The 17,562-nt window shown below is 30.8% G+C and overlaps 1 protein-coding gene across 1 annotated transcript; it reads left to right on the top strand.

Moving 5' to 3' along the window:
- Window positions 1–4,080: 4,080 nt before the first annotated feature.
- Window positions 4,081–10,528, top strand: LOC124946153. Its single transcript, XM_047486722.1, has 10 exons — window positions 4,081–4,547; window positions 4,850–5,003; window positions 5,903–6,077; window positions 6,582–6,697; window positions 8,436–8,495; window positions 8,640–8,790; window positions 9,558–9,624; window positions 9,704–9,775; window positions 9,876–9,941; window positions 10,183–10,528. The coding sequence occupies exons 1-10, from the start codon at window positions 4,323–4,325 to the stop codon at window positions 10,315–10,317; spliced, it is 1,221 nt and encodes a 406-aa protein (XP_047342678.1). The 5' UTR covers window positions 4,081–4,322; the 3' UTR covers window positions 10,318–10,528.
- The last annotated feature ends 7,034 nt before the right edge of the window (window positions 10,529–17,562 follow it).

Below are 17,562 nucleotides of genomic sequence, written 5' to 3'. Positions count from 1 at the left end.
GTTGGAAGAAGGTCTATTCCATTGAGTCGTTAGATGCGGACATGGAGGGGAAGTTCATGGCCAATGCCAAGATAATGATGGTGGGTTTGAATGACCAGTTCATTATTGTGGCTAGGGAGAAGGAGGCCGACTTTGGACTTGGTACTAGGATTGCCCTGATCGACCCCCTTTACGAGAGCCTTTCTTTTTTGGCTTTTGCTAAGATCCACACGATGACATACGTTGTGACCCATTCGTCCTAGACGTGTTGGAGACAAGAGCTACACCCGACGTCGGTGCCGAACTAGAGGCCACCTGCTTTGCCAAGCCAGATTCCACCAAAATCAACATGGATCACGCTTGGTAGAACTGAGCAAAGGATCATTCTATCGGAGTAACTTCGCTACCCCATTGTACGCCTCCTCCAGGCCCGCAACTAAATGCAATACGAGGCGGTCATTCAAGACCGGGCTACCGACGCCCTACAACTAATCGACCATAACTTTGAGACGTTGACAATAAGCCAATCGGGAAAATTCGCCATGATGGTGGTGGAAAACTCTTGCGAGGGATACCGCACGAAAATGATGGTTATCTTTAAAATTCCCACGTAGTCGTGTCCAGGCTTGCTCGGCTGTAAAGTTCGGTTCCAAGATCGTGTAAAGGAGGTCTTATGAGATTGTGGCATAGATCCACTAAAGGACAGTGGCATCAAGAGATAACTATATATCTTTCTCTTCATCCGTCGATGGCGGCGATAGAATATGGACCGGCAGGATGATGTGATGAAGGACCCGATGAGAATGGGCATGGATCTTAAACAACTTCACCCTTATCATGTATTGTACATTTTCCAACTCAAGAACAATAGAGATGTGATTCTTGATGTTGAAAACGACAAAGGTCGGGTGAAATCCTTGTTTGTTACTCGTCATTGAAAAAGAAAAGTGATTGAACAAAAGATGAACTATTAGGATACGACGTAAAAGAGTGATTGAAGAGACTATATTAGAAAATGGACCGTTAGGCTAGGGCGCGGCGGAAAAGAGAAAAGAGAAAAAAATCCAAGCTCTAATACCACAAAGTAATACAATTCGTTGCTCTATTCATTCTAAAATATAAACTATACATACAAGATTATAACATTGAGATCTACTAATCTAGATATCTCCAATATATTAATTATGCGAACCATTTTGTAGAAAAACCCAAAATAACTTGATTACATATTTTAATTTCTTATACTTACATTTTTTTTCTTTAATTTTTCTTCGAGTCAATGTAAAATAATTTCTTCATTTATTTTAAGTTCACCTTAACTTAATTTCTAGATTCTTCCTTACTAATAATCATCAAGTTTTCTTGACAATTATGTATGAATTAAATAAATGTACACAAACGTGTGATGTTTGAGAAATTTCACTAAAAATATTATTAAAGGTAAATACAAAAATCAAATTTCATATCGTACAGGATTTTGAGAAAGTTTTTATGGAATTAATGGGGTTGATTAAGAGCCTTCGTTTCCTCCACCAAAAGTTTCTCTAGATTCGTGAGATACTAATCAAACACTATTTAATTATTTTTTTTTAAACTTTTACAAAAAGCCTTAATTTCACTTTCAAATAATATAAAAGCTTTATTTAAATTTAAAAAAAAAAACTTAAATCAAATTGAAAAATACAAATTCTAATTTAAATTTTATAGATTAAAACCATAAATTAATCATTAATGCATACGTAGAAAAGTTGAGTTGTTGGGACAAGTTATGAATTAACGACAATAGAGGATGACCGGAGAATCACAAAGTAAAGGATATCGGAATTGTTGTTAGAAATAGAGGAGATGGGACCAGGGCCGGCCCTGGGGTAAGTCCGACAAGCCCTTGGGCTAGGGCAGCCCACTCCCAAGGGCAACCCATTTGTTAAAAATATCAAAATATTTAGTTATATTTATTGTAATTTTAAACATAAATAGTTGTAGCTTGGTGGTTCAAGATATACATTTAATGTTTCAATATGGTTATGGATTCAAATCTCAAATCTCGGGGCCGACTCTGAATGGGACAGAGGCCGAGATAGAGCGAGCGCAAGAACTACTCCATATTATCAAGTTCTTTATATATATATATATATTTAAAAAAACATAGCATGCCATTAAATTAGTAACGTGTTTTTTTTATAAATAATATCATGTAGACAATAAGTTAACGGTGTTAATAACCGTTAAGACAAAATTTCGTTTTGTAACACTTTAACAATAAATTTGCAAAGATTAAGATTCTAATGAAATTAATCCTCCAATTACGCGATTTCTTCAGGGTAACTCTAAGAACGAACCCATTTGTATTCAATAACAATGAGTGATGAAGGAGAACAAATCGAATAAACTAATTAAGCGGGCTTGAAAAAATCTCTACCTAGAATTCTGAGGGGCAGTAAAATTTATCTATACCCGAAGGTTACGCCGAAAAATATTATATCAAATTATAATTAACCATATACAAATATGGTTAAAATAGCGAGAAACTCGTCGAAAACATTAGAAGATACTTGTAAAAGGGCCTTCAAATGATTAATTCTACAAACTCCTTAAAAGAAAAACAAAAAAAAAACTTAAAATCCGACATTATTATCTCTTTTGCTGCAAAGAATGAGATGAATACATACTCAAAAAATGATCACGGACATCATTGGAGGGTATAAGCAGCAGACGACCCACCAAAGATTGAGAGTATTATTCGAATTATAAAGATCATTCGACTAAATAGATTGTCGTATCGAACAAAACACAACATTAACTTAAGGAAAAAAGCTCACTTAGACGTATGTACTTGTACAACTAGCTCACTTAAACGTATGTACTAATAAAAAGTTATTTAAACGTACGTACTATCAAAAATTGGCTCATTTAGCCTCTTTTAATAACTATGGTTAACTTTTATTTTTAAATTTATATGTTTATTAATTAAATATTAATATATTTTCTCTCTCTTCTCTTTTCATTTATTATTTCATTTATTACTGATAAATGAACCCTCTATTTTTATCTTTTTTATAATTTTTTATTATTTTTATATGAGTATTTATGATTGATTGTTTTAATTTTATTTTATATATGAGCATTCATAATTAATTATTTTAACTTTATATTTTTTCTTTTTTTTATATATATTTTTTATATTCACATTAATTATTAATTATTTTAAAATTGTTTGATCCCAATAATTGAATATAACAATGAAAATTCTTTCAACAATAAAAATCCTTCAACACAAAAATAAATTAATTAAAAATTAAGAATTGAATAATAATAAAAACTCATTCATCAAATATTAAAAGAGTAATAATCAAATATTAGACAAAACAATTCTTTTACTACTAATATAAGTCCGTGAATAAAAATTAAATAACAAATTATTAATTTCATTTTTATTTATATTAAACTAAATAAGAAAAAAAAACCATTTTTCATTTTTATTATATTAAATTAAATAAGATAAAACCCTTCAAAAAAAATATTACAATAAAACATAAAATTCATAAATAAATTGTTAAATTTTTTTAAAAAAAAATGAGAATTTAAGAAATATGAGAAATAAAAACTAATAAAAAAAAGATGAAATGTAAAAGAGAAATTAATATTAAAATAATAAAATAAATTAAGAATAAAATAAATTACCTAGTTTAATTAATGAAAAAAAAGAGAGAGAAAATTTATTAATATTTAATTAATAAATATATAAATTTAAAAATAAAAGTTAACCATGGTTATTAAAAGAGGCTAAATGAACCAATTTTTGATAGTACATAAGTTTAAATGACCTTTTATTAGTACATACGTCTAAATGAGCTAGTTGTACAAGTACATACGTCTAAGTGAGCTTTTTTCTTAACTTAAATATGATTTGTCGAAAGAGAAACCATGTACTCTCATGGCTAAAAACTCAATTAGAGTAGTGAATTTAATAAAAGAAATAATTTTTGTTTTTGTTTTGTAAACAGCGAATCTTTACAAGAAGAAAAGGAGGATCTGATATTTTTGAATTGTAATGATCGAAAGTTGCTTGAAGCACTTGTTGTAATTTGATCTAAGTATAAGTGTATTGGCCAATTTTGGTTGACCGTTCAAGCGTCGCTTTCTCATTTCAACTCTTCACCAATTGAAAAAATTTCATGTCTTCCAATCGCACTTGTAAGTTCTTTCCATTGGGATTATCGGGATGTAGAAAATTCTGTATCCCAGTCGCTCTCGTCTGCCTCTCTGTATAACCTAGACTCCCTTTCTCTCTTCAATCAATTTTCACTCCCTCTGCGCAATTAGGTTTCTAAATCTGTGCATAGATGACCTCTATTGACACCATCATTGGCGGCGCCAACGACGGAGGAGGAGGAGATACTCGATCCATCATCGACCATGCCCACGTTGTCGAAATGGTTCAATCGTCGCCGGAATTTTCTGCTGCAGATTCTGTTTCAAATGACCAGATTACTCCTCTTTTGGCCCCTTCGGAGATACCAAAGATTAACATCTTCTCCGTTTCCCATTCCAGGCGAAAACCCATCAGGGTATTTACTTGTTTGATTCCTGGCATCGATCTGTTGTTACATTTTCAATTTTTCATTTCCTGATCAAATCTCGGCTAACTTGTAGACCTGAAATAGGAATCGATAGTAGTAGTATTATTAATGGCTAGGTAGTTGGAATTCTTGTTTAGCTGAAGTTCTTTTCTCTAGTATTTCTTGTAGACTGAATTGTAAGATAATGTATCTGCAATCTGACTTGAAGAATCCATAACATGTAGGAGTCTTCTAGCATCAGGTCTCTTCTTATTTTGAAATTCTGAGAATATGTCTCTCTGTACCCGCAGGATCAAGCCACGAATTTATTAGAAGCGGAGGCATCACCTTTCACGCAGTTCCTTTTGTGGGCATGGAATGGATCTAGGTATTCTGGTCTAATATGCATGGCCTTGTCATCTACTATCTACTGTGCCATGGAAGTCATTTCGGATAAATGTTCTGGTTAGTAAGTTTGCTCATCTAATAAGATGGTTTCCGAGGTGTGTTTTGAACTGTTTTGGATGTGGGTTCTGCAAGAATGTAAATTTACAGTAAAGGTTGATTGAAAATTAATCTTGTATTAACAACCAACAAAAGTGGAACTACTTGAAGCTTTGACCTTGTAGGATCTGACATTCCAGTTTAGACATCTCATACCTCTCCATATTTTTCATGAATAATTTATGAATATCTCTAGAAGTTAAATAAAATGAACTTGTTTGAAGACCTTGATACTACTTGGCCAATGAACATTTTGACTGATAGTTGTTCAACAGAGACGGATAGAGGATTTTCTAGAATATTTATTGTGTATTTATCTTAGAATAACTGTTTTTTCTTGAGACTTCTTCTGCTGGTGTTGTGGCTGTTTAAGTTTAAAAAAAAAATCAAGGCATTTTTTAATCTGTTATTTAGAAACACTTTTTAGTTCTGTTTCTGGATCTGAATTCATATACGTTACAAACTGAAATGATAAGTGTTTCTAAATGGGGATATACAAAATTTGGTTCATACAGAATCAGTTTCCTTTCTATACTTCAACAGTAATTGAGCAGTTCCATGCCTTTTCTTTTCTATCATCTGGTATGTATTATCAACTCTTGCTGCAAGTTCTTAAATGAAGTCATCTGCTTAAAATGGTACGGAATACATGGTTTTTTAATTCAATTCAGAAAAAAAATGAAGTTTGAACCCTAGAAACTATGTCGTGTTTGATGAGGGAGCTGTGCATGCCTCACTGAATGATATCAACAATTAACAACATACATCCCCTTTGCCTTGCATCAAATATTTTATGAGCAAAACATTCTGGAAACACCAATAATCTAAACTAACATTCTTTTTTGTTTTTGGAATGGCAGTGCAAGCTATTCCTCTATTTGAGGTAGCATTTATAAGAAGTACAGTTGCCTTGATATTGTCGTTGATATGGCTGAGAAAGCGTGGACAGCCAATATTTGGTCCAGCAAATGTTGGGAATCTTTTGATTTCACGGTCTTTAACCGGATATCTCTCTTTGTTAAGTTTTATTTACTGGTGAGTTGGGCATTAATAGCCACAAAACATATAGCCTTTAGTTTCATTTTGTATTTCTGTAGAAACTGTTCAAAGATGGTGTTCACTTGTTGGGTGTTCATATAGTAAGTTTCAACCTTTAAGTAAATCAGTCAAGTTGCTTCAATATTTAATACAACACTGCATTTTTATACCATGAGAACATGCTTAATGCGGCTTTCTAAGATTTGGTGCCATCATCTACGACACATTATTCCCCATTTGGAAACACTTTTTGTTTCTGGATCCATTTGAGAACCGTCAACCATTTTTTACTTTGTGCCTGACTAAGTTCTGTTTCCAAACTTGATCTCAACCTGATTCCACATCTAGATGTGAAATCTAAAATAAAATTAAAAATAAAAAAGTGTTTTAAAATGAGGCAAATGTGTCATTTGTCTTCTGTCTCACTTTTACTCTACTGTATGTGCAATGTCCTTTCAAGTTTTTCTTAGCTTTATTATTAACCTTCAAGTCCTCTTGCAGCATCAAGAGGCTACCCTTATCCCAGGCTATCTTATTGAGCTTTACAACTCCCATCATGGCATCAACAGCGGCCAGGATCATTTTGCATGAAAGGCTAAAAATCGCAGAGATAGGAGGTATATTGATGTGGCCATTGTGATTAATAATACTGCTACTTGATGTGTTATATTTTATGTGGCTTTGGAAGTCTGGATTATACATTTTAAAAAATAGAAGAGAACTTGAGCATAGTCTTGGCTCCTAGGATATGCCTGAAAAGCTTGACCATGATAGCTTGACAAAAGTATATTGATTAATCAGTGGTTCTTCTCTTGTTCGAACATACCCCATTTGGAAACACATTTAGGGCGCGTTTGGACAATGTGAATTGGAATTGACATTAGAATTCTAATTCCAATTCTACAAGAATTGACATTGGATTGCAATCCAATTCCTATGTTTGAAAAAAAAAATATAAGAAAAACAATTTGTATATATATTATCATACTATTAAGATATTAGTTGAACACAACCCACTAGGATATCTCAAGTGACAAGAGTCTTCCCTAGGGTTTGATTTCCACTAAGAAAAAATAAATAAAAAATATTGGTTCAACAAGTTAAATTACTAAATTAAAAAAATATAAAAAAAACGGTTCAATAAATGATAAATTAATAAGATATTTTGCTTAAAAAATAGAAACAATATATATTGGAATTGCAATTCTGAGCTAAGAATAGTGGAATTGAGAATTACAAAATCATATTGGTTTGAATTTCATTAGAATTACAATTCTAATTCTTAATTTTAAATGCTTTAACAAACATGAGAATTATAATTAAACCCTCCAATTCCAATTCCAAGGTTGCTAAACACACCCTTGTTTTTCTTTCTAGATCTGTTTCCACGTGCACAAACATTTAGAAACTAAATTTAGTCAAATTCAAAAAAAAAATTGTCTCTGAATTCGGAAAAGGATCTAGATACTAAAACAATAAGTTTTTCCAGATGGGGTATTGAAATGAAAATTGATAGCTTAACTACTTGGAGGAAGCTCTAGGGCATACCAATTATCTTTTCTCAAGAAGGCATCAATTTTCTAACTCTATATGCTTCTCAAGTCATGCACAAGTTAGCTTTTATAGGTTCTTATAATTAGAATTCAAATCATCTTTCCTTTGTTCATGAAGGGTCTTCCAATCATGCAATGGCTCTTTTAGATTCTTGATGTATATAAGGGGAGCTGTCTTTCTTTTACATCCATGGCATTATTACTAACTCTAGAATTGTAGAGAGAATGGAATTTTTCTTGTACTTTTTTATTTATCTCAAATTCTCAATTGACACATGAGAGTTCAAAATATAGACAATACAAATGAGAAACATTAAGTGAAGGAGTTATTCAGGAGTGATGAAGCTCCCTTTCAACCACCAACCACTAGGAGTTAATGGCCCCTTTGAGAACACTTTCTGATTTTTGTACCTGGATCCGGATATAGAAACATAAATAAAATTTTGAATCTGTCGCTCACAAAGTTTAGTTTCCAAACGTTTTTGTATCTAGATCCAACCAAATCGAGCCTGAATGGAAAAAAAATTCTACCCATATATAACATCTATGTTAGCTTTTTGTAAAATGAGTCTGGGAAAGATGGTAAATGAGCCTAGTAAAACCAACACTAATCATGATCCAATTCTAACATAAAGTATCATCTTTTACAAAGTAGTTATTTCATTTAGTTTATGTGCTATTACCTTGATTTAGTTTTCCGTTTATGATTAAAATATTTAAAGTTCTCCTTCATATCGCAATGGCTGCATTTCGTACTTTTTCTTGTGAAGGAAATATTTTCTTCTGAAATCTCCTATTTCAGGTCTTGCTTGCAGTTTCTTCGGGGTGCTATTCATTTTTAGGCCAACGGTTATGACACAAGGTACAGAAGTGAGTTAGTGAATCCCTCTGATAAAAGATTGCTGGGACTTTATTAACGATAAGGGAAATAATTTGCTATTGCCTTAACCAAATTGTCAAACAAGGCTTTATTGAAAATATCTTCCATGTTTATCTTTGTGTGTAGGATGGCTAGGGAAAACTGCTGAAGTGAATGATTCATATATTGAGGGAAACCACCATATATATGCAGTATTAGTTGGCTTGTTTTCATCATTAACTGGTGGAATTAGTTACTGCCTTATAAGAGCTGCATCAAAGGCATCTGATCAACCTGTGTAAGGCAGTTATCATTATTTTTAGATAGGTCCATATTTCAGTTTGATAAAACTTCTTTTGATCAACAGTTAGTGTATACCAATATATGTATACATAGCTTTGGTTCAATTTCTGGAACCAAGAGCTTGTTTGATGTAGTTTTTTTTATTTATTTTAAATAAACCAATTTTTCGGGGGAAAAACTTTGTTAGATGAAAAGGTTAATTATTTGAGTTAAATGACTAAAATATCCTTTGTATTTAATATTTAAAACTTTATAAAAGAAAAGTTAAAGGGTAATTTGGTATTTTGGTTCATGATTTGAGTGTTTTTGTTTGATGATGAGATCAAATAAACCTTCATCAAACAAAGGTCCAAATGTAAGAACCTTGTGCTGTAAAATTGTTCACCTTCCCAAAGTCTTCAAAAATGCCTCTGCTAGTCTAAAGGCCTTGTTTGATCCAAGGTTATTTGAATAACCAAAGTTGTTATTTCCAAATAACCTTATATGATGCAGGTTATTAAAAATCGGGTTATAAATATAATGAAAAAAAATAGAGGGTATTTTGTATTTTGTTGATGGTTTGAATGATATGATTCATGATTAGATTGTTGATTGGATAATTAATTTCAAATAACCCACATCAAACAAGGTTTTGTTTTTGAATCCGAATTTGACATTGAAACCGCCAATGAATTTCTGAATATGATGACAGACATGTTGTTTTCCAAATGAGTTGAATGTCTGTTAGAATAATTGGTTCTGGCATTTTTTATTGTCTTTCAGGGTTACAGTATTTTCATTTGGAGCACTAGCCAGCCCTGCTTCTTTATTAGGCTTGTTAATCTTTGAGGTAACTCCTTGATCTGTTGTATGTCACCTTTTCTGAATATCCAATGGCTAAAATTGACTAAATTCTTATCTTTCAATAGGAACCTTTGCTTCCTAGTTTGTATTCTTGCATTCTCATGGTTGTTCTTGGTGTATTAGCATTCTTTGCAGAGGTATCTTTCTTATCCTGAATCCCTCTAGTTTTTATAATAAATAACCACAGAATAAGAATAATATGATAATATCAACATTCTCTCGGTTTCAACTGGTCAGGTGCTATTGGCACGAGGACTTCAGCTTGAGAAAACCAGCAAAGTCACAAATATTCTGTACATTGAGGTATAATCATTTTTTTTCTATCAACTCATGGTCCATAAGTGGTAAGAGTAAGAGGTCGAAGTCTCAAGTTCGATGTTCAGTGAAAACACATTCATTAAAGTGGGAGTCATGTCAGTTAGATGCTAATATGTTAGCCTCATTCGGGAAAAATCCTGTTCTAAAAAATCTTTTTTTTTGCATGTTTCTGATTTGTCTGCACAATTCATAGTAATGACAAATTTTTGTTTTGGGTAATTAACAGGCAGCTATTTCACAAATATGGGGCATGAGTATATCACAAGTAGCCCCGTCATTTGGTAGAATTGTGGGTTGTTTATTGATTTTTATATCGATAGGCTGCACCATGTACATCGGCCCCGAGAAGGAGACAGAATGAACCGCCTAGAGGCTGCACCATGTACATCGGCCGAGATGAACCGACTATCATCATAAGACTTGGGAGAAAAAAATCCCCCATTCTTTGTTGTACTAGAGTAAAGTTGTTTTTATCTTTGAAATTTTTGTGACCAGCTTTGAAAGTTAGCTTAATTACTTCTTCAACTAGATTGTCTCCTATTATGCAACTAAGTATTCTTCTTCTTTCCTCATATTTTGTTTTAAACCACTTTTAGATTAAAAAAATTATAAAAAATATTCGGAAATTGAGAAAATACATTAATTTTAAACCACTTTCATTTAAATAAATATCTTTTTTTTCAGATAAAGATAAAAATATATTCAACATAAAATATAATAAATAGGTAATATTTATTCAATTAATAAAAAAATATTAAATATTATATATATATATATATATATATATATATATTTATAATCAACCTAGTGCAAAATTAATGAATTTTACAAATAAAATTAAAGTATATTAAAATAAATATTTATTATATATATGAGTGGTTTTAAATTATTAGTGATATAAATTATATCTTTCTTAATTTATTATTTTATTTTTTATTATATATAATTTTTTATTTCTCATAAATTTTAAATACTTTATTTCTCTTAATTTATTTTATTTTATTTTCTCTTTAATTATATATATATATATATTAAATATATTTCATCATTAATTTTATATAAATATTTTTTAAGACAAGAAATAAAAATATAATAATAAATAGTAATATATATATATATATTCAAATAATAATAAAAATATATATAATCAACCAAATAGTGCAACATTAATTAATAAATTTTAAAAATTAAATTAAAATAATAAATATTTATTATATATATATATATGAGAAAAAAAATAAAAACTAAATTAAGGATAATAAATATTTATTATATATATATATATATATATATATATATATATATTTCATCATTAACTTTATATAAATATTTTCTTTTAGTGAGACATGAGATAAAAATATATTTATTATAAAATTTAATAAATAAATAATATATATTTAAACAATAAAAATATATATAAATATTATATATATAATATTTATATATAAACCTAATTGTGCAAAGACTTAATATATTTTAAATTATTAGTTATATAAATTATATTAAAATAATAAATATTTATTATATATATATATATATATATAGATTTTAAATTATTAGTTATATAAATTATACAAAATACATAAATTATCATTATAAATTAAGAATTTTAAGTGATTTAGTGGTTAGAATGTTCGTGAGGCACTAATGTTCAAATTTCGATAAAGCGCCACTTTTATAGTTAAAATATGTGATGAGATGAGTTGTTTGATTGAAATGAAAATAAAACTAATAATTGGATAAATGTAAAATTAGATAATTGGATTGAGGGAATTGATAGGACAAAGTGAAGTTAATGAGATTGGTGAATAAATGTGAAATGTGATATTTGGTTAGTAAAAGTGAAAATAATATCAAGAAATGAGAGGTCGATTGGGGGATTGATAAAATAGATTAGTAATGTTGGTGGAGATGGTTAATTTGACCAAAATAAGAGTGCAATGTCACGAGATTAGAAATATCGATGGGTTGGATAAGTGTGGAATGAGATTGTTTGATTAGTTGAAGTGAGGATAAGAAAATTTGGGTTGTATATATTGTAAAATATGCGAGAAAATAAGTTGTTTAGCCGAAGTGAATGTAAAGTATCGAGAAAAGAGAGGTCAACTGAGATTGGTGGATAAATGTTGAATGAGATGGTTAGTCAAAATGAAAATAATGTCACAAGATAAAATGTCGGTTGGGAATTGATGGGCCAAAGTGAAGGTAAAAGAATTTGATAATGTTGTAAATGGTTGTAAACTCAACCTAGTGCATCGGCATGAAATTCACCTAGTTTATTGAAATGATGGTAATGATTAGATAAATTGAAAAATCACCTCAATAACAAAAAAAAACATATATATATATATTTTAATATTAATATAGTCGGTATCGAGTTTGGGTTTTGTACAATCCCTATCTCCAAACCCGATCGGGTAACCTTCTCTTATTCCTGACCTTGATCCTAATTTAAAATACCTGACCCCGATTATCGGATACCCATGGTTATCGGGTATACGGGTACCAATTGACATCCTTAGTCAATGGTGTCTTATATCTCAAATCTCTTATTGAGTATGAATGAGATTCACTAAGTGATGCTCGAGTCATTGAGTAATTGTTGAAAAGTTTGAATTGAGGTAGTTGATATAGTAGTCCTAAATTTTTTGGTAATCATATTGATTATTTTTTAGTGGACTATCTAGTTAGAAAGAAACCATCGATTTTTAAATAATTGTAATCGTTTGTTATATTACGTATCATTTATATTATTATTATTATGTTTTTAATATTTGTTGGGAAAGTCGTTGGATTCGATCTTGAGCTAATCGCTCTTGTCAAGGATCTACGAGCTCAATAATGATGTGTTTATTTTTTTTCTTTCTCATTTAATGTTTGTGTCGTTATGCTTAAAAGTTTTTTATGATATATGAACCATTTTCAAAAAATTATATTTACTAAAATACTCTTACTTTGCTTTTATTAAAATTTAAATATAAAAAAAATATTTTGATAATTTATATTAGAAAATTCACAGTAACTTAGTTTTTATGTAACAATTAAAAAAACACTAAAAGCCTCAAGATCAAACAAGCCTTAAGAACTTGTTTGAAGTTAAGTAATTCGGAATTTTTATTATTTTTTTTAGAAAAAATTGAACTTATTTGAGTTTTTAGTTGGAATAAATGACAAATTTAATATTGTTGTTGGATAACTTTGTCAAATTTAGGACTCTTTTAATATTTTATCATTTAAAAACTATTCCTACCTTATTTAGTTATATTTAGAACTTCTAATCAACTATGTTATTTATTTAACGTTATTTTGTTTTCTTTCTAATATTTATAATCTAATTAATTCATTTCTTTCTTCTTTCTATTGATATTTCATTCAGCGTCCGCGTGCGTTTTCTAACCAACAGGGCAACCGATTGTTCTTCTTCATCGACTGTTTTCTTCGTCAACTGCTCTTCTTCAATGACAATTAGAAGAACGGTCGGTCACCCTATTGGTTTGAGATCGTGGACGGACGCTGAATGGAATATCAATGAAAAGAAGAAAGAAAAAAAAGAATGGAAATAATGATGTTAAAATATAATAAAGAAATAAAAAATTAATAATTAACGTTAAATAAGTAATGAAGTTTATGTGATTTTAAATATAACTAAATGAGGTAAGAAGAGTTCTTTAAATGAAAAAAATATTAGGAGAGTCCTAAGGTTGATGAAGAAGAACCGTCGATGAAGAAGAACAATTGACGAAAAAGAACAGTTGACGAAGAAGAACAGTCGATGAAGAAGAACAGTCAGTCGCTCAATTTGAGATCGCGCGTGGACGCTGAATGGAATATCAATGGAAAGAAGAAAGAAATGAAGTAATTAAGTTAGAAATATAATAAAGAAATAAAAATAATAATAATAATTAAAGTTAAATAAGTAACGGAGTTTAAGGGGAATTCTAAATATAATTAAATAAGGTAAGAAAAGTTCTTTAAATGATAAAATATTAGAAGAGTCTTAAGGTTGACGAAGAAGAACAGTCGATGAAGAAGAACAGTTGACGAAGAAGAACAGTCGAGATGAAGAAGAACATATTGTCGCCCTATTGGTAGGAGATCGCGCGCAAACGCTGAATGAAGTATTAATGGAAAGAAGAAAGGAAGTATTTAGGTTAGAAATATAATGAAGAAAGAAAAAAACAATTAACGTTAAATAAGTAACGGAGTTCAGGAGAAGTTCTAAATATAACTAAATAAGGTAAGAAGAATTCTTTAAATAAAAAAATATTAAGAGAGTCCTAAATTTGACATAGCTCTCCAACAACGATACTAAATTTGTCATTATTCGTTTTTAATTAGTTGAATTATTATAATTTTTATATTTAAATTTAATGAAGTAAAATAATAATAATTTGGTTTTTAATTATAAATAGAGTGATTGAATATTTGAAAAAAAAATGGATAAAAATTCCATAAAACCCAAAATCAAACCAGCACTAGTAAACTAGTTAATTACAATTTTCAAAATATGTTTTTTTTTTTTTTTTTTTAGTGTAATGCCAATTTTTAAAATATGTTTTTAGTGTAATTTATATTTATCTGAAGTTAAATTTGGTGTAAGCCTGAAAATTTGACATACCCTAATTTATAAATAATATTATTAATTTATAATAATATTAAAATGATATTTTGAATTTCTAAATTCAAAATAAACCAAAAAAAAGATTAAAAATCAAATTAAAATTAATTATTTTGATAATTAAACCCTAATTAAAAAAAATTATAAAAAAAATCCTAAAATAATTTGAAGTTAAAATATTATATTTATTTTATCCAAATTAAACCCATAAAAGGATTGAAATTGTTTAATTATGATTTTAAACATAAATTAAGTATAATATGGTTTAAAATAATTAAAAAAATACCTAAAAATAAAATAAACATAATATTTATTATGCTGTCAAAAATATTTGTGTGTATTAATTTGGTAAAGAAAAACGTAAAAAAGGTTAAAAATTCGATTTCAAATAACTATTTTATTTAAAATATAAACTGATAATTTTGTGTGGCCAAAATTATGTTTAATTATTGCAGCAAGGATTTCAGCCATCGGATCAACGTTGAATTTTTATCCAGCGCCCAAGAACAACGCCACGCACCCCGCTGTAGCGGAAGCACACGCGCGCCACACCAGAACAACTAACAGACGCTAACCCCGTTAGCTCGATCGCTCCAGCGCCAACGAAATGCAACAGTGCATTTTGATTAAACAAAACGACATCGTTTTGTTCATCTCTTTCGCGAACCGCGCTCGACGCCGACGATCTTCCAGAAGTATCTCCTTCAATACTTAACCTTATCCCTCCATTTTTTCACCCTCGTGCACGTCTCTACCTCGCCTTTAATACCCTTAAGGATCAATAGTCAAATCCTACGCTCTAGCTAGGCTGCCGAAGACGAAAAAGAATTCAAAGGATAAAACTTCGAAAGCCAAATTGAAGTTGAATTCGTTCATGATAACCGGCCTAGTTTGGTATAAATAGTCTCTAGGTGATCTTCTTCCAATCCATCAAACAAAATCCAAACATTACAGCCTAATTCAAAGAATTGAAGAATTCCGGCGAACAGGATTTTTGTAAAATTGCTCCGGCGACTTAGGTTTCGATCTAGGGCTTTGGAAAGCTTCCTACACATCATTGGAGTGTTCTCCAATCGTTAGTAAGCTTTCAGGCATGTTGTAATTGGTAAACTTATGGAATACGAGGTCCAATTGGCTCAGTTGAATGCCAACCAAGCCAAGATCTAAGATCAAATAATTAATTGATCAAAGGTAGCATTGATGAACACCATGATTGGAAAAATTCTATAAAGACTGTCGAACAAGTAATCATCCCATTTAGGATAAAACTACCATCTTTATCAAAATACGTAGGCAAGAGTGACCATGCTACTTTCTTCTAGATATATATAATGATTGACACATTTATATCTGGGAGAACCAACGGTCCTCCATCTATTTACACAATACTTAAATGATGCAGCCTTGCGTTGGTATCACCAAAAGAATATAGTTTTACCTTCAAACTATCGATGAACTCGCATTAGCCTTTATAGAACGTTTCAGCATGCATCTCATCTTAGAACGGCCCAACAAGAAGCTTAAGAACGTGAAACAAGGCGAGAATGAGAAATTTGCGGTTTTCATTGAAAGATGGAAGGCTGTTGCTGAAGAAATCGATTCTTTACCTAACGAACAAAGAGAAATTGATATGATTTTGGATCATATTAACAGTCGATATTCGGTTAGATTTGCCGTTAAAACTTCCAAAACATTAAGAAACTCCTCAAAACGGGTAATAACCTCGACGAAGCCTTTGAAAATGAAAGGAAGGTAAAATTATGAAGACATATGTTGTTCTTCCTCGACCTTAGAGGAAGTACAAAACCGAAGTTCATCAGGTCACAACTACCTAGCAAGCTCCAGCCTCTCCTAAGCCAAGTCCGAGCAAACCTATGTTGGCTAAAACAAATGTCCTAATGGCATCTAAACTTCCAATACCAAAGGTCCGAGGCCTCCCAGAATTTTTGATGACTAGGGTATGACCTTGAGTCAAACTCTTACTCTCTTCCAACAAAGGAATCTAATCAAGCCTTTAACTCCAAGAGAATGTAAAGAGTTCCTCAAAAAATTCGAATGTGCATGGTGTGCATACCATCAAATGAAAGGTCACTATATTGATAGTTTTAGTGCTCTTAATCATCAGTTTCAAGACCTGATTGATTGGAAGATCATCCCTAAACCTAAAATCGCGAAAAATCTCTTACCCGATCATAAGGTAAATATGATCTCCATGAATGAACCTATTGACAGTCTTAAAGTTAATAAGGTCAATTCATGGCCTAAAAAGGAGGATCGAAGAATCCCACCTCCACCGACGGTATCTCATAAATTGGTGGATACCTAACGATCCCAAGACGAATTCTCCAAGAAGAAATGTGCAACATGAAGTCTTAGCAACTCAGAGTGGATCTGACTTCCAACCCAGTTTTATAAAAATAGTCCCTACCAATACAACTAACATTCCCGGACCATCTAATGACCCAAGTAAGGAAAATGAGCCTAGAGTTCAAAACCCAAGTGATAGTCATCTTACTCAACTAAAGAAGACAAATGCCAATATTTCCATCTGGAAAATCTTAATGTATTCTATAGAACACGGACAGGCTGTGCTGAATGAACTAAGCAAGGCTAGTGTACTAGATAACACAACTCCCAAAGAGTTGGTTGAAATTATTTCAGCATCTCTACAAATTAACATGATAGGATTTTAGGACAAAGACTTACCTGCTCCTGACGTAACCATGTTAAGGCACTTTATATTTTTATGAAGATGGCCGATAAAATCATTCCCATGACTCTAATCGACAATGGTTCAACATTGAACATATGTCCATGGAGGACTCTCCAAGAAATCGGAGTCTCCGCTGATAAAATCATTCCATCAAACTTGTGTGTCCGATGATTTGATAATTGTCATTGGGAAATTATGGGTAGCTTCTGAACAACGATTTACGTAGTCGATACACTATTCAAGGTAGAATTATGTGCAATAAATATGCGACCATC

Source organism: Impatiens glandulifera, chromosome 7, assembly GCF_907164915.1.
Source record: "Impatiens glandulifera chromosome 7, dImpGla2.1, whole genome shotgun sequence".
NCBI lineage: Eukaryota > Viridiplantae > Streptophyta > Magnoliopsida > Ericales > Balsaminaceae > Impatiens > Impatiens glandulifera.
The sequence above is the reverse complement of the archived record's forward strand: the minus strand, read 5'-3'. Positions and strand labels throughout refer to the sequence as shown.

Bases quoted from the DNA above. Each gene is read 5' to 3' on its own strand.
- LOC124946153 (XM_047486722.1), top strand. From the start codon at position 4,323: ATGACCTCTATTGACACCATCATTGGCGGCGCCAACGACGGAGGAGGA. The intron at 5,004-5,902 runs GTTAGTAAGTTT...TTGGAATGGCAG, and splicing joins CATTTCGGATAAATGTTCTG to TGCAAGCTATTCCTCTATTT. The intron at 6,698-8,435 runs GTATATTGATGT...CTCCTATTTCAG, and splicing joins AAAAATCGCAGAGATAGGAG to GTCTTGCTTGCAGTTTCTTC.